Consider the following 22,772-nt stretch of genomic DNA (forward strand, 5'->3'; position numbering starts at 1 on the left):
GACTGTTTGTACCACGAATAAACGCCAAGATCTGCTTTATAAATTCCAAGTCTGCTGTGAACTGTGTCCAAACACACCCTACCCCGGGAAGATCCCTTACAATATATATATATATATATATATATATATATATATATATATATATATATATATATATATATATATATATATATATATATATATAACCTTTAACATTATTCATAGTCTGAAGTATATTTGCATAGCAGCACACAAGTGTTTTCTTGTAATTTAACTCCTTTAATACTTTATGTGCCTCTGCCCCCTGTGACCCTACCTGTTCTGTAGGAGTTTTTCTTTCACTGTTTTTTTTTTTTTTTTGGTTCTCAGTACCACAGAATATTTCATTTATTTTTTGCGTCCACATTTTTACTATAGGGTGCCTAGTATGGGAGCCACTCGCAGCCACCAGTAATAAAGAACCAAAGGGAATAAATGAAAAGCGATTGTACACTACCTTTGTAATTACTGGGGGCAATGCTGGGATAATACCCTCCTATTTGCACAAGTTGTGCATGAACTCCGTTGTCTGAAGCAGCCATTCTTAACTCCTTCAGCCCCAGAAGAATTTACTCCATTCCTGGCCAGGCCATTTTTTGTGATACAGCACTGTGTCGCTTTAACTGACAATTGCGCGGACGTGCGACACTGTACTCAAACAAAATTGACATCCTTTTTTCCCCACAAATAGAGCTTTCTTTTGGTGGTATTTTCGGTTTTTATTTTTTGCTCTATAAACAAAAAAAGAAACATTTTGAAAAGAAAACAATATTTTTTAAATTTTGCTATAATAAATACCCCCAATTTATTTTTTTTAACAAATTTTTCCTCAGTTTAGGCCAATATGTAATCTTCTACAAATTTTTTGTAAAAAATAAAAATAAAAAAACACAATAAGCGTATATTGATTGGTTTGCGCAAAGGTTATAGCATCTACAAAATAGGGGACAGATTTATGGCATTTTTATTCATTTATTTTTTTACTAGTAATGGTGGTGATCTGCGATTCTTATTGGGACTGCGACATTGTGGCAGACAGATCGGACACTATTGACACTCTTTTAGGACCATTTATACAGCGATCAGAGCTATAAATAGCATCTGATTACTGTATAAATGTCACTGGCAGGGAAGGGGTTAACTGTTTCCTGACTGTGTGCTCTAACATGTCTTTGGAGTGTGGGAGGAAACTAGAGTACCTGGAGGAAACCCACGCAGGGAAAACATGCAGATGGTGTCGTGGTCAGGATTTGAACCAGCGACCCTATTGCTGCTAGGTGAAAGTGCTAACCACTACACCACTGTGCTGCTAGGTATTCCTTAAACTGTAGCTAATTGATTTTCCAGCTGATGGTACCTGCATAGATCCAGGTCAGTCGCCACTTGGCAGAGGCAGCAGCATTACGCATAATCTTTTTATTTGTCTGTAGGTGGCATTCTGGCCTCCAATGTAATAGGGCCATTCTTTTCACTAGCTACCAATGTATGGAGCATTTTTCCCACTGATCCTCAATGAACTGGTTTTAGCAGCGGTTCCCCGAGAACTGGAAAGAATTTCAAGGGTTCCTCTAGCCACATGCCGACCAGCCACCACAGTTATACTGCGGCAGAACTGCATGGCTGGGGGAAACGAAGTTATGTAATGTTGCTTCGCCCTGTGGCCACTAGGGGGCGCGGACAATGAGTTCACTGTACTCCAATGGCCTCCACAGTCAATCCAATAGAGCACCTTTGGGAGGTAGCGGAACTGAAGATTTGCATCATGGATGTGCAGCTGACAAATTTGCAGCATCTACATAATGTTATCATGTCAATATGGATCAAAATCTCTGAGGGATGTTTCCAACACCTTGTTGAATCTATGCCACAAAGAATTAAAGTGGTTCTGAAGGCAAAAGGGGTTCAACCCAGTACTAGCAAGGTGTACCTAATAAAGTGGCTGGTGAGTATATATATTACAGTATAAAATATATAAAATACAAATGCAGAAAGATTTGTTATTATTGAGTCTTTAGACCAGTCTTTCCCAATCGTTTAACGCTAGCAGCTTCTGCCCTGGTCCATTTGGCTGGCCAAAGACCAGGGCAAGTTTTGCAATTCCGCACTGTGTCATTTTAACTGAAAATTGCGCGGTCCTGCTTTCTTTTGGTGATCCCCTCTGTGGTTTTTATTATTTGCGCTATAAACCAAAAGAGAGCGACAATTTTGAAAAAAACACATTCTTTTTTACTTTTTGCTATAATAAAGATCCCCCAAAAATATATAAAAAAAAATTATATTTCCTCAGTTTAGGCCGATACGTATTCTTAGTAAACATATTTTTGGTTAAAAAAAAAATCACAATAAGTGTATTTATTGGTTTGCGCAAAAGTTATAGTGTCTACAAAATAGGGGATCGTTTTATGGCATTTTTATTAATAATTATTTTTTTTACTAGTAATGGCGACGATATTAAGGTGGACACATCGGACAATTTTGACACATTTTTGGGACCATTGGCATTAATACAGTGATCGGTGCGATTAAAAATGCATTGATTACTGTGTAAATGTGAGTGGCAGTGAAGGGGTTAACCACTGGGTGGCACTGTAGGGGCTAAGTGTGTCCTAGGGAGTGATTCTAACTGTGGCGGTGGGGGTGCTGTGTGTGACACATCACTGATCACCGCTTTTGATTACAGGGAGCTGTGATCAGTGTCATTATGCAGAACGGGGAGATGCTTGTTTACATCAGCATTTCCCTGTTCTTCCTCTCCGTGAGATGATCGCAGGTATCCCCACAGACATCGAGTCCGCAGGACCCATGATTACACCCACGGAGCTCCCGGCGGGCATGCACGTGCCCACGATCTGCCTCTTAAAGGGCAACGTACAGGTACTTTAATCTGTCTGAACATGCCCAACTCTGCCGCAGTATATCTGCGTGAGGCGGTCGGGAAGCGGTTCAATTATATCTAAAGCTCAAACTTTTTTTTAAACTGTATTTTATAAAACTTTTATTGGGTTTTAAGTATTAATATAAGGTATGAAAGGCATTCACATAAGGAAAGTAATGCAACAACAGTAAGGGTAGAGAGTTTAAAGCTGAACCCCAAGATAAGCAAATATTGTCCGAATACTGCTACATTAATCTGGTAATATCTAAATTATCAAAGGAAGGTGTTTTGTTTATATAATCTGCGGCTATTGAGGAAAATATTGCAATAACTTTTTGTGTGCCCAGAGTTCAAGATTGAAATACTTTTTAATTCCTTTCTGTTTTAGGAGATAAAAGGAGAAGTATGGGAATTTTCCTCCCAGGTCATGTGCTTTGTCAATGGAAATTTAATTGGTGATGAAAAAGGTTTAAAGGCTTGGGCTAAAGATATGTGGGATTACACCGACTACAGACCACTAGCTTTATACAAGGCATTGGCAGAAGACTTTTATGTCAAGTACATGAGAGGAACTAAAGTAAGTGAAAGCAAACAAATGCATCGCGGCACTAAACATTATCGCCATTGCGCATGCGCTTTAGCATAATAAAATTAGTAAAGAGGTGCCTGTTTTTAAAGGGGATATTTACTTAAAATGATACATTGAATAACACAGATTGACTTACCTTTTCATACACCTGACCTCTGTTCACCTGATTAAGTGGACCCTTTTGTTTTTCTTTATTCACTCTGATCTATGAACGGTGTTCACTTTTAGTGAGCCCTGTATCATATAATTAACCGATATAGAGATCCAAAGGATTATGTCCCTGCAATGGTATATATAGTAATTCCACTAAGCAACCTATAATTTCCAGAGATCAGCTGCCATCTAATTACATTCAACTCCTACAAGGAATGTTTTGTTGCTGTGGGTTGCTATATAGATATCTGTGTACCATTCGAGCACAAGCATAATTTGTCTTGTACCAAAACAAAAAAAATACTTACACTTTTTTTCACCAGGTGAATGGGTAGGGGTATATGGTACGGATTCCGATAAGCCCCCCGCCCGCAGACCCTGACAACCAACGGCCAGGGTTGTCGAGAAGAGGCCCTTGTCCTAATCAACATGGGGAAAAGGTGCTTTGTGGTGGGGGGCCGCAGCGCCCCTCCTTCCCCAAAGCACCCCCCCATGTTGAGGGCACACGGCCTGGTACGGCTCAGGAGGGGGGGGGCTCGCTCGTTCCCACTCCCTTTCCTGATCGGCTGGGCTGCATGCTCGGATAAGGGTCTGATATGGACTTTGGGGGGGACCCGCGCCATTTTTTTGGCGTAGGGCTTCCCCTTTAAGTCCATACCAGGTGATGGGGCTAGTGAGGTGGAGGCGGCGACATTGACTTCCCGTCTACCTGGAGCCGCGTTCAAAATGAACGGACTTTTCTCCGTGTGCAGGCAAGTCTGTTCATTTCAAAAGTCCGGTGGACTAGCACACAGACGGCCGGATTGTCCGCCGGACTCCGCAGTCCGGCGGACAATTTTGAGTCAAAACTTCTTTCTAAGTCCGCCGGACTTTTGGAACGAAAAGTCCGCTGGAGCCCACACACGGACGGATTGTCCGGCGGACTCTGGTCCGCCAGACCAAGTCCGCTGTATAGTCTGATCATGTGTACGCGGCATTAGAAGAAAACCTGTTAGGCTGCTTTCACACTGGGGCGGTATTCAGGCGTTACAGCGCTATAAATAGCGCCTGTGTAACGCCTGAAAAAAACCGGCCCCTTTAACTCCAGTGTGAAAGCCGGAGGGCTTTCACACTGGAGCGATGCGCTGGCAGGACGGTGAAAAAAGTCCTGCCAGCCGCATCTTTGCAGCGGTGAAGGAGCGGTGTATTCACCGCTCCTATACCGCTGCTACCCATTGAAATCAATGGGACACCGCGGCAATACCGCCGGCAAAGCGCCGCTGCAGCGGCGCTTTGCGGGCGGGTTTAACCCCTTTTCGGCCGCTAGCGGGGGTTAAAACCACCCCGCTAGCGCCCGCACACCGCCGCTAAAACGACGGTAAAGCGCCGCTAAAAATAGCGGCGCTTTACCGCCGACGCTGCTCTCGCCCCAGTGTGAAAGCAGCCTTAGAGTCTGCAAAAGACTTAAGACTGGGGCAGAGGTTCACCTTCCAGCAGGACAATGACCCTAAACATACAGCCAGAGCTACAATGGAATGGTTTAGATCAAAGAATAGTCATGTGTTAGCTTGGCCTAGTCAAAGTCCAGACCTAAATCCAATTGAGAATCTGTGGCAAAACTTGAAAATTGCTGTTCACAGGGGCTCTCCATCCAATCTGACAGAACTTAAGCAATTGTGCAAAGATGAATGGGCAAAAATGTCACTCTATAGATGTGCAAAGCTTGTAGAAACATCCCCAAAATGACTTGCAGCTGTAATTGCTGCGAAAGTTGGTTCTATAAAATATTGACCCAGGGGGGCTGAATATAAATGCATGCCACGCTTTTTAGATACTTATTTGTAAAAAAAATGAAAAACCATTTATCATTTTCCCTCCACTTGTGATGTACCACTTTGTGTTGGTCTATCACATCCCATTTACGTTTTTCGTTGTAACATGACAAAATGTGGAAAATTCCAAGGGGTATCAGTACTATTTCAAAACACTGTAACTGTACTGTGTATGAGCACAATCTATGTAAGCCGCACGTTCAAAGACTTAAAAAAGAATTCTATGAAATGTACTGGTTTGACAGGGTTAAGTCCCATGAGGTGTATATCACTTTGTGGACATCCCTTCTTTTTTTTTTTTGTTTTGTTTACAATTTACATTTTTACTGAGCACTGGGAGTATAGCTATTACTATACGTCTGATGCTGGACCTTTGGATCTCTGATACAGCGGCTGCAGAGTCACTTGGAGATGTGCTGCCTGACCCACCCCTTCTCTTGCCCAAACACAGAAGACTTTGTATTATGGGAACCCATTCACGAAATACAAAGTATTCTATGAATGGGCAGCGAAAGGGAGGAGCAGACAGAGCAGCTGCTGTGTAGAAAATCGCTTCTATAAGAGCGCCAGGAATATAGCGATAGCTGTACTTGTGGCACTCAATAAAAACATAAATAGTAAATAAAAAAGATAATGTCAGGCTAGGTGCAGATAACAAGTAACAGTTCAGGTGTGCTGATTATACAAAGAGTTCAAAGCACATACCATGAGCAGGTCTAAGCAGAGCAGGTCAGCTGGGACTTGTAGTACACCGCTGTAGACGAAGGTAGGTGATTGCTGGACCTTGTAGTTCACTGCTGTAGATGAGGATAGATGAGTGCTGGACCTTGTAGTTCACTGTTGTAGATGAGGATAGATGATTGCTGGACCTTGTGGTTCACTGCTGCAGATGTGGGTACTAGTAGAATCAGGCAAAGCGTAGTCTAGGCAAGCTGGGTCATACACAGGTAGATCAGAATCCAAACGGTACAGAATCAGAAGCAAGCAAGGAAGGTCAAACAAGCCGGGTCAAACACGAAAGTCACAGAGCAAATATCAGCTGGATCAAACACAAGTGAACTCTAACACGAGCGCTGACTGAATGCTGATACAGGTGATTTAAACGTGAGCAGGCCAATCACTGTTGTTTCCCAGACACAGGCTGTGTCAGGTGAGTTGTGCTGGGTCCTAAAGGGATTCTAGCACTGACAGATAAGTCCAGGAGGTGCATATACCTTGTTGGACTTTGCCCCTTATAAACCTCTATATTTTCAAAAGTGCTGTAATTCCCGGAGTTCCACTTTAAAGCTGAGACTTCTTCAAAGTGAGACATCAAGAAGGGTGAGGAATGTTGCTGAAAAGTTACCACCAGTAATATACACTGAGTGTTTTTCGTCCAACAGGAATATTAAAGTAACATATAGGTGTTGATATACTAAAACTGGAGAGTGCAAGATTCGGAGCAGCTCTGTGTAGAAACCAATCAGCTTCCAGATTTTTTTGTTAAGCTTAATTGAACAAGCTGAAGTTAGAAGCTGATTGGCTACCGTGCGCAGCTGCACCAGATTTTGCACTATCCAGTTTTAGTAAGTCAACTCCATGGTATGTTAATAATTAAATACATATTCCATGGATTACATGTGAAATGCATGTCAGTGTTACAGCTGCTGTTCAGTCATTTACCTCTTTAATGTAATAGTATCTCATTTCTTGTTATAGCACACCTTTGTATACCTTGATGTTTCCGTTCAGGAAAAACCCATTGGAAGATTGCTATTTGAGGTAAGTTGTTAAATTTTGTCATAATTATCTTTTTTTTTTTTTATTTGATTTATTTGTCCCTACCATAGCAATAAGTAGTAGTCTAGCCTAGAAAATTGGAAATACAGCAGGCAAAGGAACTCTTTGGAATGTCATTGAGTAGCAATATAGTAGAGTTGTAGGAAGGGGCAGCCTGTCCATTCAGGGCACACGGGCACTGCCCCCTCTATCCACGCCACCCCCTATATGGTTATTGGATAGATTCATGCTATCCACAGCCACCGTGGCCACCCCCTATTCATGCGTCTGGTCCCTTTCAGGATGCCGGGTGCATGAATTACAGCAGCGGGGGTGTTTTTTTAAGCACCTGATTAGAGCCAGAGGCTCTCACAAGCTTCAAATGTGTTGTTAGAAAAGCAAATGAATATTTTCTTTTCTAACACTGAATCACCTCTCCGCCAATCAGGATGTGCGAGTCTGATACCCATTTCCCGATTAGCTGAAAGGTCAGGCGATCCTATTGGATGCCTAGGAGGAGGAGGAGGGGGATGCACGGCAAAGGCATCATGATCCTCTCCACAGGAGGAGGAAGAAAGCTGCCTGTCTGCTTCCTACATGGGGTAAGTGTGGGGCTTTGATGTCCCGGCTGTCCTTCCGGGGTTACTAGCCGTCACTGGTTGTAGGATAGGGCTGATACTCAGTCCCTTTTGTTTGGCAGTCCATAGAGAGGTCTAGGACCTGCTGTTTTTGTATGATAGTAGTATCCTGTACCAAAGACATGTATTTCTTAGGCATCACATACCTACATTCATTTAATCCCAATTCCATCACTAAATAGTATTGTTCAAAAAATACCAAATGATAACTGCGCTTAGTGCAGAAAAAACAATAAAGCAGCTAGCACAATTTGCAGGCAACAAATTAAAATAAATTCAGGTAGATGAGTGCAGCGCTAAACATAATATAAAATCTAAATATAATATTATAAAAAAAAAAAAACATTCACACCAAAATGAACGTAAAATGTGCAAATACTTGACTGCCCTAATATGAGTCCAACAGTCCCGTAGCCTCCAGGCGGTATGATTATGTCAGATCTTTGCGTCGCAAAGCGGTACATTGTTTTGCATAGAAATTGAGCGTTTTATATTGTAGTCCTGTAATTCTTAGTAATAACTCACCTAAATCTGTCCAAACCAGAGTCTAGTAGACATCCCGGGTATGATAAAGTTTGAAACACGAAATCATAAATTATAATATAATAAATAAGTATAAATAATTATAAAAATAATAATAATAAAATTAATTTCCCCGCGATTCACTATCGCTCAATACTGCAAGTGTTCTTATTTACTATCGTTGTTTTCTAGCTGGTCTCAAACCGCTTTTGACTTAAAGGGACACTTTTTGGTTGCCATGGACAATCTCAAGTTTCCATGCAGAAAGAACAGTATATATACCGTATTTATCGGCGTATAACACACACCCCAAGTTTAGGAGGGAATTTTAAGGAAAAAAACTTTTAGGAGGGAAGTTTAAGGGGAAAAAAAAACTTACATTTATATGCCCATCAATGTCATCTGCAGCCTTGTCCACCATTGCAGTCTTATGCAGCCTTGTCCACCATTGCAGCCTTATGCAGCCTTGTCCACCATTGCAGCCTTATGCAGCCTTGTCCACCATTGAAGCCTTGTCCCCCATTGCAGCCTTATGCAGCCTTGTCCACCAGTGCAGTCTTGTCCCCCATTGTAGTCTTATGCAGTCTTGTCCCCCATTGCAGTCTTGTCCCCCATTGCAGCTGTGTCCCCCATTGCAGCCGTGTCAATTTTTTTTTTTAAATGCCACCGCCGAGATACAGAGTCTGTATCTCGGCGGCGTGCGGTAGTTCTCGGTGGGCCTCCGGCCGCCTTCGGCTCTTCTCGGGCAGCTTTCGGCCATTCTCGGAAGCTTTCGGCCACCGAGAAGAGCCGAAGGCGGCCGGAAGCTTTCGGCCGCCGAGAAGAGCCGAAGGCGGCCGAAAGCTTCCGAGAAAGGCCGAAAGCTTCCGAGAAGGGCCGAAGGCGGCCGAAAGCTGCCAAGAAGAGCCTGGCTGAAAGTCACCTTGAAGAGTCGAAGGCGGCTGAAAGCCGCCCAGAGGCTCAGAATTTCTGGGGATCAGCGTATAACACGCACCCACGATTTTCCCCTGCTTTTTTTTTTTTTTTAATTAATGTTTATTGAAGAAGAGAAGCATGTACAATAGCATAGTAGTCAATACATAAACCAACATAGGGGGCAGTGTTATTACATCGTTAGTTACTATGGATCAGAGCAACATACTGCCCACGAGGGCCTAGCCACTAGAGGTACAAATCACCGCTGCTGGAACCAGTCAACCTCTGCGGTAATAAAAATACACCCTTCTCTTCCATTATTAAAGAGAGAATACAATGGACAGAGATAGAGAAAGAAAAGAGAAAAGGAAGAAAGGAAGAAAAAGACATAGAGAAGTGAGGGGGATGTGGGAGTGGGGGAGGGAGGAGGGGGGGGAAGGGAAGGCAGGTCCACCTCTGATACCAGCTCCAGAATTACATTAGAAACCGTAAGAGTTATGATCACATCACAGTGGTTGAGACATTATGTCTGCATAGCTAGAGGAGTATTTAAAGGCAACCCAACAGGCCCAGATCTTCGTTGCCAGCTCAGATTTACCACGGAGGGAGAGAGTCAGGTCCTCCATGTAATAGGTGGTATCCACATTGAGTAACCAACGTCGGAGCGTAGGGATCTTCCTTAGTTTCCAAAACTGTGGAATGAGGGTTTTGGCGGCATTAAGAAGGTGGGGTGTAATCGACCTCTTATAAGGGCCTGTTGGCTTCCCCGTGCAGTGGAACAGAACATACCACGGGTTGTTAGGGACCTCCCAACCCTGGATCTCTTTAATCCAATATAGAATCGCCAGCCAGAATGGGCGGATCCTCGGGCAGTACCACCAAATATGAGCATGAGTAGCTTCCTCCCCGCACTCCCGCCAACACAGTGGTGAGGACTGAGGAGAAAACCTGTGTAATACCACAGGCGTGTAGTGCCATCTGGTCAAAAGTTTATACGCCATTTCTGACGCTTTAGAGGATCCGGAGGATGTATGTGCCAGGGTTAGGATTTGTGATTTCTGGGTCGGTGAGAGATCCGTATGCAGTTCCCTTTCCCAGTATCGTAGGAATGTGGGAGTACCAGTAGAAGTGAGTGACAGCAGTGCTTGATAAAAGAACGAGACCGGCCTCTCAGTTGGGCTAGTGTCGGCAAATGCGGTTTCCACAGGCGTAAGCTCCGCCAAGGAGCGTAAGGGTTTTGGGAGCAAGCGAACAAAGTCCAATAGTTGATGATGTTTCCAGCGGTCCATATATGATATGGGAGATTCACCCATGATGGAAGAAAGTGACAAAACGCCGGAGGGGCCGGCGAATTGATGCAGGTAGATGTTATTGCCCAGCCGCCATGGATGAGTTTGAGGGTCTATATTACCAGGCGGGAAGAAATCGTGTCCCACCAAAGGCATCAGGGGGGAGTTATACTTTTCCCCTGCTTTTAAGGGGAAAAAAATGCGTGTTATACGCCGATAAATACGGTAATATAAAAGTGCAAGCAGGGCACCGGACAAAGCATTGGGGACAAAAGGCATGTGAAATGATTTGATACAGTAATGTAATCTGTAAGATTATAGTGTACTGTGCATGTTATGAATTTTGTACTTTTCGAATTTGCCACTGAGCTCTTCCCCCATGCTTTGCGAAGCTCACAGGGAGCGGGGCCCGGAACAAAGAGGCATCAGGCGGAGGACACAGCGGGGGGATTGCAGGATCCTGGGAACAACGTAAGTACACTGCACCAGAATCCTGAGATGCAATCCCGAGTATGGCTCGGGGTTACCGCTAACGGTACTGAAATTTAACCCCGAAACACACTTGGGAATACTGCCAGGGTGGTAAAGGTGGCTAAAGATGACAAAATGAAAATCAGCCTGAAAGAGGGGTGTTTCAAGAGTGTGGCTTGAACCAGAAAAATCCTCCACCAACATTTATCACACACAGCCTCTTACCAATTCATTTTGACCACCAAATAAATAGTGGTCAGACAGTGCAATCCGATGCCTAATAGCAATGGCTGGACTTCCAGGGGATCCACCGATTCACACCATTCCTATCAATCTCTAGGACACCAGGATCTCTTCACTGAAATATTAAAAATCCTCCTCTGCTGCTGTTTGTAGGCTAGGGAGGAAGTAGAGAGGAGACTACAAAAGGTATTTGTATCTAAATTGGCCTCACACTTTGTTACTTTCATTTTAAAAAAATGACATTTTATGGTGCCTTTATAGATTTACTCAAATTTTTGGTTTATTTGCGTGTCAGCTGCTTCTATCAAAACATAGTGATCCTACCAAGTTTGGTAATTTCAGCTCCCATAATGTCATTTGGATCTTCCCATATAGTGATGGACGAACTTCCGACGGGACGTTTCGCGAACGCGAAACGCGAACGGGCACAAACGTTCGCGAAAACGACCGTTCGCCGCGGGCTCCATTGACTTCAATGGGAGGCGAATTTCGCAAACCTTTAGGTCGAATTTGCGGCCACGGGGTAATTATTAGGGGGTAGCACGTAGTCCCACCACCTGGACAATAGCATAATACATGTATGAGGTGAATTTGGGATCGATAACTACAAGCATTTTTTTTTTATTTGGGAAATTGTTCTGACAATTCAGGACTATGGAGCTAATGAAGGCAATGGAGGAGAGGGAAGGTCAGGGACCAGGGTAGGCAAACAAGAGGGTGCAGGAGATACAGAGCACTGACAGCAGCACCGTAATACAGAGCACTGACATCAGCACCGTGACATACAGCGCTGACAGCAGCTCCGTGACATACAGCGCTGACAGCAGCTCCGTGACATACAGCGCTGACAGCAGCTCCGTGACATACAGCGCTGACAGCAGCTCCGTGACATACAGCGCTGACAGCAGCTCCGTGACATACAGCGCTGACAGCAGCACCGTGACATACAGCGCTGACAGCAGCTCCGTGACATACAGCGCTGACAGCAGCTCCGTGACATACAGCGCTGACAGCAGCTCCGTGACATACAGCACTGACAGCAGCTCCGTGACATACAGCGCTGACAGCAGCTCCGTGACATACAGCGCTGACAGCAGCACCGTGACATACAGCGCTGACAGCAGCTCCGTGACATACAGCGCTGACAGCAGCTCCGTGACATACAGCGCTGACAGCAGCTCCGTGACATACAGCACTGACAGCAGCTCCGTGACATACAGCGCTGACAGCAGCTCCGTGACATACAGCGCTGACAGCAGCACCGTGACATACAGCGCTGACAGCAGCTCCGTGACATACAGCGCTGACAGCAGCTCCGTGACATACAGCGCTGACAGCAGCTCCGTGACATACAGCGCTGACAGCAGCTCCGTGACATACAGCGCTGACAGCAGCTCCGTGACATACAGCGCTGACAGCAGCTCCGTGACATACAGCGCTGACAGCAGCTCCGTGACATACAGCGCTGACAGCAGCTCCGTGACATACAGCGCTGACAGCAGCACCGTAAGCAGCCCCAGGAGGAAGTCAGCACAGCACAGGGATGGTGTGATCCCCTCATAATAAGAACCCCCAGGAGGAAGTCAGCACAGCACAGGGATGGTGGGAGCCCCTCATAATAAGAACCCCCAGGAGGAAGTCAGCACAGCACAGGGATGGTGGGAGCCCCTCATAATAAGAACACCCAGGAGGAAGTCAGCACAGCACAGGGATGGTGGGAACCCCTCATAATAAGCAGCCCCAGTAGAAATATGACACCGCTCAACCTCTTCAAAGAGGAGGGTAGGGGCATATAGTACGGTGTGCTTTTTTGGGTCAGGGAAGTGAGCCAAATGAATTAAGAAGGTCTGTGTGCTTGATTCCAAAAATTGTTTATAGACATATACATGGTCTACTGATCACATGTGTTGAATTCCTCCGAGATCCATGCCTCATTCATTTTTAGAAATGTGAGGTAGTTAACACTGTCGTGAGCTAGGCGAGTACGCTTATCGGTCACAATCCCCCCTGCTGCGCTGAACGTCCTTTCGGACAGGACACTGGATGAGGGGCAAGCCAACAGTTCGATTGCAAATTGGGCAAGCTCTGGCCAGAGGTCAAGCCTGCCCACCCAGTAGTCTAGGGGTTCATCACTCCTCAGAGCGTCCACATCGGCCGTTAACCCAATGTAGTCGGACACCTGACGGTCTAGGCGTTCCCTGATGCTGGATCCGGATGACACCTGTCGATGGGTCGGCTGAAAGAATGACCTCATATCCGAAGTCACCAACACATCTTCAAACCGGCCTCTTCTTGCAGGCGCTGTTGGATTGGTACCCGCAAATCCTTCTCTGGGAGTGGGAATTGCTCCTCTGCCAGCGCACGCAAAAGCAGAATGCAGCATTTCTCGAAGCAAGGCCTGGAAGTGCTGCATTCTGACAGCCCTCTGCGACGGCGGTAACATTTCCGCCATTTTGTGTTTGTACCGGGGATCTAAGTACGTTGCCACCCAGTACTGGTCCTTGACCCTCATGCTTTTTATACGGGGGTCCCTATTAAAACACTGGAGCATGAAGGCCCCCATTTGCACTCAAGCGGAAGGTATGTGGTGGTGGTGGTGTTGTTGGTGGTAGTGTCTTTGGGGGTGCACATAGCAGAGAGTGAAGAAGAGGGTGCAGATCGAGAGGATGAGGAGGGTGCAGAAGAATAAGGCTGAGTGAGCCACTCAACCAAGTCTGGTGCGTCCTTTAAAGTAATTGAACGCACCTTCTGCAACTTCCCACTTTGGCTCAAGGCTGTTGCTCCTGCCCTACCCCTACCACCCCTGCGGAAGGGCCTGCCTCTTCCTCTGCCTGTCATTTTTTAAATCACCCTGTGACAAAACTCTTAGTCCCTATACCGCTGAAGGACTGCTGCAGTATAGGGCAGCGGTCAGCAGTAGTGCACGTCAACCCTATGTATTGTGGACCGATAGCGGTCCTTACAGAACAGCAGACTGTACTGCACTCAGGCCTATGTACCGTAGCACCCTATACCAAGTTACCAGTCCTTATAAAAACTTTTGTGGACCAAGCAGGTTGTGTGTTAGTGATTAGCAGACTGTACGTCAGTCCCTATACCAATGAAGGACTGCTGCAGTATAGGGCAGCGGTCAGCAGTAGTGCACGGCAACCCTATGTATTGTGGACCGATAGCGGTCCTTACAGAACAGCAGACTGTACTGCACTCAGGCCTATGTACCGTAGCACCCTATACCAAGTTACCAGTCCTTATAAGAACTTTTGTGGACCAAGCAGGTTGTGTGTTAGTGATTAGCAGACTGTACGTCAGTCCCTATACCAATGAAGGACTGCTGCAGTATAGGGCAGCGGTCAGCAGTAGTGCACGTCAACCCTATGTATTGTGGACCGATAGCGGTCCTTACAGAACAGCAGACTGTACTGCACTCAGGCCTATGTACCGTAGCACCCTATACCAAGTTACCAGTCCTTATAAAAACTTTTGTGGACCAAGCAGGTTGTGTGTTAGTGATTAGCAGACTGTACGTCAGTCCCTATACCAATGAAGGACTGCTGCAGTATAGGGCAGCGGTCAGCAGTAGTGCACGGCAACCCTATGTATTGTGGACCGATAGCGGTCCTTACAGAACAGCAGACTGTAACGCACTCAGGCCTATGTACCGTAGCACCCTATACCAAGTTACCAGTCCTTATAAGAACTTTTGTGGACCAAGCAGGTTGTGTGTTAGTGATTAGCAGACTGTACGTCAGTCCCTATACCAATGAAGGACTGCTGCAGTATAGGGCAGCGGTCAGCAGTAGTGCACGGCAACCCTATGTATTGTGGACCGATAGCGGTCCTTACAGAACAGCAGACTGTACTGCACTCAGGCCTATGTACCGTAGCACCCTATACCAAGTTACCAGTCCTTATAAGAACTTTTGTGGACCAAGCAGGTTGTGTGTTAGTGTTTAGCAGACTGTGCGTCAGTCCCTATACCGCTGAAGGACTGCTGCAGTATAGGGCAGCGGTCAGCAGTAGTGCACGGCAACCCTATGTATTGTGGACCGATAGCGGTCCTTACAGAACAGCAGACTGTAACGCACTCAGGCCTATGTACCGTAGCACCCTATACCAAGTTACCAGTCCTTATAAGAACTTTTGTGGACCAAGCAGGTTGTGTGTTAGTGATTAGCAGACTGTACGTCAGTCCCTATACCAATGAAGGACTGCTGCAGTATAGGGCAGCGGTCAGCAGTAGTGCACGGCAACCCTATGTATTGTGGACCGATAGCGGTCCTTACAGAACAGCAGACTGTAACGCACTCAGGCCTATGTACCGTAGCACCCTATACCAAGTTACCAGTCCTTATAAGAACTTTTGTGGACCAAGCAGGTTGTGTGTTAGTGATTAGCAGACTGTACGTCAGTCCCTATACCAATGAAGGACTGCTGCAGTATAGGGCAGCGGTCAGCAGTAGTGCACGGCAACCCTATGTATTGTGGACCGATAGCGGTCCTTACAGAACAGCAGACTGTAACGCACTCAGGCCTATGTACCGTAGCACCCTATACCAAGTTACCAGTCCTTATAAGAACTTTTGTGGACCAAGCAGGTTGTGTGTTAGTGATTAGCAGACTGTACGTCAGTCCCTATACCAATGAAGGACTGCTGCAGTATAGGGCAGCGGTCAGCAGTAGTGCACGGCAACCCTATGTATTGTGGACCGATAGCGGTCCTTACAGAACAGCAGACTGTAACGCACTCAGGCCTATGTACCGTAGCACCCTATACCAAGTTACCAGTCCTTATAAGAACTTTTGTGGACCAAGCAGGTTGTGTGTTAGTGATTAGCAGACTGTACGTCAGTCCCTATACCAATGAAGGACTGCTGCAGTATAGGGCAGCGGTCAGCAGTAGTGCACGGCAACCCTATGTATTGTGGACCGATAGCGGTCCTTACAGAACAGCAGACTGTAACGCACTCAGGCCTATGTACCGTAGCACCCTATACCAAGTTACCAGTCCTTATAAGAACTTTTGTGGACCAAGCAGGTTGTGTGTTAGTGATTAGCAGACTGTACGTCAGTCCCTATACCAATGAAGGACTGCTGCAGTATAGGGCAGCGGTCAGCAGTAGTGCACGGCAACCCTATGTATTGTGGACCGATAGCGGTCCTTACAGAACAGCAGACTGTAACGCACTCAGGCCTATGTACCGTAGCACCCTATACCAAGTTACCAGTCCTTATAAGAACTTTTGTGGACCAAGCAGGTTGTGTATTAGTGTTTAGCAGACTGTGCGTCAGTCCCTATACCGCTGAAGGACTGCTGCAGTATAGGGCAGCGGTCAGCAGTAGTGCACGGCAACCCTATGTATTGTGGACCGATAGCAGTCCTTACAGAACAGCAGACTGTACTGCACTCAGGCCTATGTACCGTAGCACCCTATACCAAGTTACCAGTCCTTATAAGAACTTTTGTGGACCAAGCAGGTTGTGTATTAGTGTTTAGCAGACTGTGCGTCAGTCCCTATACCGCTGAAGGACTGCTGCAGTATAGGGCAGCGGTCAGCAGTAGTGCACGGCAACCCTATCTATTGTGGACCGATAGCGGTCCTTACAGAACAGCAGACTGTACCGCACCCAAGCCTATGTACCGTAGCACCCTAGACAGACCAAGTTACCAGTCCTGATAAAGAGCTTTGTGGAACAAGTGAGTTGTGAATGATTAGCAGACTGCAGCAGAAGGGCAGCAGTCAAGTATAATATTCTTTCTATATTTGGAAGAAAGAATATTATACGTGTACAAGCCTATTACCGTACCACTGATACCAGTCCTGAAAAGAACCTTTGTGGAACTAATAGTAACAGCAAGTCTTTAAAATTATCCTCACTGCCTGACACACTGCTTCCTGCCTGTCCCTATACAAATTGGCAAAAAAGAGTAGGCTGGAACGATTAGCTGGAACAGCTCTTTTGTGGACCTGATAGTAACAGCTAATGATGATGATGATGATGATGATGAAGAAAGACTAATCTGGCTGAGCTGTCCCTAAAATAGCAGCATACAGCGCTCTGTCCCTTTATCTAAACTGACAAAAGAAACTCAGGCTGCTGACCTAACACCTATACCAGTCCTGAAAAGAACTTTTGTGTACCAAATAGCTAGCGTTTTCTCTGTCCCTACTCCACACAGGATCCTTTCCCTACAGTGACAGAAGAAAGAATGTAAAATGGCCACCGGATCGGGTGTATTTATAGGTTAGGGGGAATGTCCAAGTGTCCATGAGCTGTCATGTCTCAATTGGTTGTCCTGTAACACATGATAAACGTGTCACGAAAGGTTAAAGTTCTTGTATACATTAAACACGTAAGTCCGCCGGGGCGAACGACGGAAAAAGGCGTTCGAACCCGCGGACGGCGAAAGTCGGAAATTCGCCGCGAAACGACCGCCGGGCGAACCGTTCGGCCATCACTATTCCCATACTCCACTTTATGTAAGCCATAAGGGTAGCTAACTGCATTATGGTAGCTGCACAGAAACCATTTTTGCGGCATTATGTTTGCTACCAGTCAAATGATTAGACTTGTACAACAAACAAATCATTAGAGATTGACACTACAGAGAGGCCAGGTTAAAGTGATATTTTTTTTTCTGGTTCTACTAACCTCACAATTGATTTTTAATTTATTTGTTGGATGTGCCACCCCTACTTGTTAAAGTACTGTAGTTCTGCATATAAGCTTGATTCTATTAAAACTTTGTATGCTATGAGGAAGGCTTCAGCCGAAACACATTAGTATTTCAGATGTAGCACTGCTGTTAGTGCTCCAATAAAGAAGCATTTGTGTTGCTGGAATTTTTTGCTTATTTAAAGCAATATTAAAGCCTTGTTTTTTTGTTTGTTTTTTAATAACAACAATGCTATACTTACCTGCTCTGTGCAATGGTTTTGCACAGAGCACCCCGAATCCTCCTGTTCTCAGGTCCCCCCGCCGGCACTCCTGGTTCCTCCCTCCTACCGGGTGCCCCCACAGCAAGCAGCTTGCTATGGGCGCACCCAAGCAGGCATGCTCCTGAGCCGCAGATCTGTGTGTCCATTCACACACAGAGCCGCATCTCTGCCCCGCCCTTCCATCTTCTGATTGGCTCACTAGCTGCTACCAAAAGCCAATCAGGGGTGCAAGTCCCCAGAGAGCCAAGACTCTCATGGACATTGCTGGGCTCAGTTAAGTATTAGGAGGGCTGGGGGGGGGGGGGGGGGGGGGGGGCTGCTGCACACAGAAGTTTTTTTTTGTCCCTTTACAAGTACTTTAAAGTGTATTTCTTGGTCATACAATACAGGACACAGACATAGCCTTAGAAGACTGAGTTATATGTAGCTACCAGTCACCTGAAGGTAACATATAATCCAGTTGTCTAAGGCTATGCCTATGTCCTGTACTGTTCTCCAAGAGATGGATATTACAGGTAAATCAAAAATCCTTTTTTCTTGATCGTACAGTACAGGACACATGCATACTCATAGATGACTGGCTTACATGTTGTTACCTTCAGGTGATTGGTAGCAACATATAACCCAGTTGTCTAATGCCACGTACACACGACCGGAATTTTAGACAGCAAAGGTCCTATGGAACAAATCCGCCGGACAATTCGACCGTGTGTGGGCTTCATCGGACCTTTGCTGTCTAAAAATTAGATGGACTTTAGATTTAGAACATGTTTCAAATCTTTCTGACGGACCCGAGTCCGACCAAAAATTCCATTTGTCTGTATGCTAGTCCGATGGACGAAAACCGACGCTAGGGCAGCTATTGGCTACTGGCTATGAACTTCAAACCAGTAGCCTTGACACCTTCTCCTAAGAAGCAGCTAAAAGGTAACAAATATTTTAAAAAACATAGGTATGCTGTTTGGATGAGAACACATAACAGATATAGGGGGGATTTCTCATGTTTGACTGCAAAAGTGGAAATGCGCTTTAAAAATCTCTGGGTCTGAGACAACAGTTTCTGGCATCAGGAGATTGGTCTTTAGTGCAGAGGATGCCAGCAAGAGAGGTGAGTATGCATGTAAGTGTACATTCAGGAGGTTTAATGTGAGGGTTAGTATTATGCCCCATACACACGGTCGGATTTTCCGACACACAAAGTTTGAGAGCAGGATCTAAAATTTTCCAACAACAAAATCCGATAGTTTAAATTCCAATCGTGTGTAGACAATTCCGACGGACAAAGTGCCATGCATGCTCAGAATAAATTACAAAACGAAAGCTATTGGCTACTGCCCCCTTTATGGTCCCGTTGTACGTGTTCTACGTCACCGTGTTCTGAAAGATCGGATTTTACGACAACTTTGTGCGACCGTGTGTATGCAAGACAAGTTTGGGCCAAAATCTGTCGGAAAAAATCTGATGGATTTTGTTGTCGGAATGTGCGTCCGTATGTATGGGGCATAAGATTAAATTTACAAGAAGGGTTGGAGTGAAGGTTATTTGTCACTGTTAAAGAATATATGACATTAAACATAAAAGCCTGGTTTATGAATTATTAATTAATTATTATAATATAATTAATTAATGCAGTTATTTAATCCTTTTAAATGTTATAAGCTAAATTTTTTCTTTTCATTATTGCAGTTGTTCTCTGATGTGTGTCCTAAAACATGCAAAAACTTCCAAAATTTGTGCTCAGGAGAATTGGGGGACTCTCCAAGTGGTATCAAGTTACATTATAAGGGTGTCCTGTTCCACCGTATTGTGAAAAATGGCTGGATACAAGGTGGAGGTAATGTAGGGGTCCTGTTTTCTTCTTTTTTTGTATAACTGTTCATTTATGTTTTCACATTTTACAAGGAAAAACATGGAGAAAAGGTAAAAAGAAGAGACATTCTATAGGTACTATATATCGCAGCAATATAAGAGTGTACATTTGACATATCACGAGATATCAAATAGCTTCCCATGTAACAAAAATATCCCAATGTATGGATTAGGTCATTGTAAAGCTACTCAAATACCCTCAGAGCAGGTCAATCCATAGGTCCTGTTTCTATGGGCTTTAAAATACATGCACAAAGTACTGACGTATGATTTCTGTATTTATTTATTTTTTAACTGAACTAAATGCAGAGTAAGTTTACGTGTCTGTGTGTACAGGTACATTGAAAACAATGGTTTGCATTTACAGCAGTAAAACATGCTGCAGTGGGCAAGAGGCATACATAGTTGGTAGGTTTTATGCGTTTAAATCTTATGAAATAAAACCCTTAAATATTCAGTTTGTCTGTGCACAACATTCTTAAATTAATTCAAGTAGAAAGTTACTAATTCTTTGAAACATCCATTAACAAGTTGTAATATGTGTTTGACCTTATTTAAATAAATATTTTTATAATTTCAAACAGATATAGTAGCAGGAAAAGGAAATGGAGGTGAATCTATTTTTGGTGGAACATTTGAAGGTAAATATATAAAGGCTTTTTATATGTATACATTTATAATTATAGCTGTGACATGCAGTATGCCCCTGAAAGAGTCAATGTGAATATCATGTGTGTTATATATATTTCCCCAAAACAAAAATAGAATTTTTAAATTTACTGTAAAATGAAAAGAGTTCATTGAGGTACACAGCTACATTCAGGAACCAATGAGCTTATATAGCCACCTGCAGGAATAAGATGTTAGCTGCAAAAAGCAACCCTGGGCCCTGCACCGTCTAGTGTCATCTTCTGAAGAGCTCAGTGATTGGCAAGCAGTAGAAAGAGTAAAACCAAATGAAAGCAGAGCTCTACCCAAAAGGGGAAGTTCTACTTTAAGGTCTCTTCCCCCACTACTGTTTGTGAAATGGAGCTTTGGGGGGGGGGGGGGAGCAGGTACCCGATTTTGACAGGTACCCGCTCCCACTTCTGCTCCGACCGCCTAAGCGATCAGCTTAGAAGACTCGATGTCTTCTTCTGGGACACGTGTTCCGTTTAGAGCTGACATAAGCACGCTCTGTGACAGTTATTACTAGAGGCATGCCTTCAACTGTTTTGGGATACTGTTTTGGGCTTAAATTTGCTTTAAATGCCGAACAAGTTAAATAAAATGGAATTACTAAAAATTATTTTACAGATGAAAATTACGCTGTGTCTCACAACAAACGTGGAATTCTTGGCATGGCCAATAAAGGACGCCATACAAATGGATCCCAGTTTTACATTACTCTTCAGGCTACTCCTTATATGGATAGAAAGCATGTGGCATTTGGGTGAGTAAACATTTTAAGGATTTTAACAAATAAATTAATTTGTCAGGATTTTCAGGCAGTTAAAAAAAAAAAGACATCCAGGGATCCATCAGGGCCGGATTAAGCGCATCATGGGCCTGGTACTAAGAATTTTGTTGGGCTTTTTTATAGAAATAAATTAAATCTAAATTCAAACAGTTTTTGGTAAAACAAATGACATATTTAAACAAATTAAATAGGGGGGGATGAGAGAGTGGAGTGAGGGAAAGAGGAAGGGCGAGAGAGAGAAAGGGGGTGAGAGAGAGAAAGGAAGGGTGAGAGAAGAAGGGGCCAGAGGGAGAGAGTGGGAGTAAGAGGGTGCCTTTGGGTAGTTTTAGTAGGGTAGTAATGGGGCGCACATAGCGCCACTGCAAACTGGGGGTAGAACCACATTGCACTAAGAGTGGGAGGGGCTGCCCTACATGTGATGCATGGGAACGTGCACGCTCTGTAGCTCTGTATGATGTGAATGGAGCCTTTTACACTTACCCATTATGTATTAGGGATATTTACTATGACAGACACCCACCCCAAACTATCCCCTGCACCCCAAACCCCCTCATTTCTGCTTAACTCCATATGCCTCTGCTCATCTTTGCACCCCAGCCCTCCCTGCACACCACTTCTTTGGTCATGTTTGCCCTCCAAGTTGTATTCCCTTCTCTGTTTACATCTGGGCAAACTCCCATCCATCTGCTCACCTTTGCAGTACAGGCTGATGGCAGGCTAGGCAAGGATTTTTGCACATCTCCAATTGTCGGCAGCATTCATTCAAGGTATAAAATAGAATAAATTAGAATAAAACAGAATAGAATAAAATTAAATAAAAAATAGTATAGCATAGAATAGAATAAATAGAAAAGAGTATATAATATAATATAAAAGAATATAATAAAGTACAATAGAATATAAAAGAATAGAATAGAAAAATAGAATAGATTAGAACATAATACAATGAATATAGCCATCTTCTGAAATTTTAATTGCAAATTATAATTTCAAATTGATTTGAAAATAATGCATATGCAAAACGAATCTGAATATACGAAACGAATTATGAAAACAAATTAGTTTAAACTAAACGCTGCTAAAAGCCTATGACACATAGGCTAACATGCAGTGCAGGGAAAAAAACTCCAGATGCCCCTGGAAGCAGATACAAAAACGTCCAGTGTACAGGAAGCAAAACAACTAGGTAGGTTAATTAAACTTATCAAGATTCTAGATGACATA

The 22,772-nt window shown here is 44.4% G+C and overlaps 1 protein-coding gene across 1 annotated transcript in view; it reads left to right on the forward strand.

The window, feature by feature from the left end:
* PPIL6 (peptidylprolyl isomerase like 6) overlaps positions 1–22,772 on the forward strand; it is a 37,672-nt gene that overhangs the window by 12,603 nt on the left and 2,297 nt on the right. The window contains exons 3-7 of the mRNA XM_077487141.1: positions 3,282–3,470; positions 7,145–7,207; positions 19,907–20,054; positions 20,674–20,730; positions 21,386–21,521. Of these exons, the coding sequence (XP_077343267.1) occupies positions 3,282–3,470; positions 7,145–7,207; positions 19,907–20,054; positions 20,674–20,730; positions 21,386–21,521 (593 nt within the window). The remainder of the gene's footprint in view (positions 1–3,281; positions 3,471–7,144; positions 7,208–19,906; positions 20,055–20,673; positions 20,731–21,385; positions 21,522–22,772) is intronic.

Source organism: Lithobates pipiens, unplaced genomic scaffold (genome assembly GCF_037356315.1).
Source record: "Lithobates pipiens isolate NorthernLeopardFrog02 unplaced genomic scaffold, aLitPip1_a1.2 Scaffold_18, whole genome shotgun sequence".
NCBI lineage: Eukaryota > Metazoa > Chordata > Amphibia > Anura > Ranidae > Lithobates > Lithobates pipiens.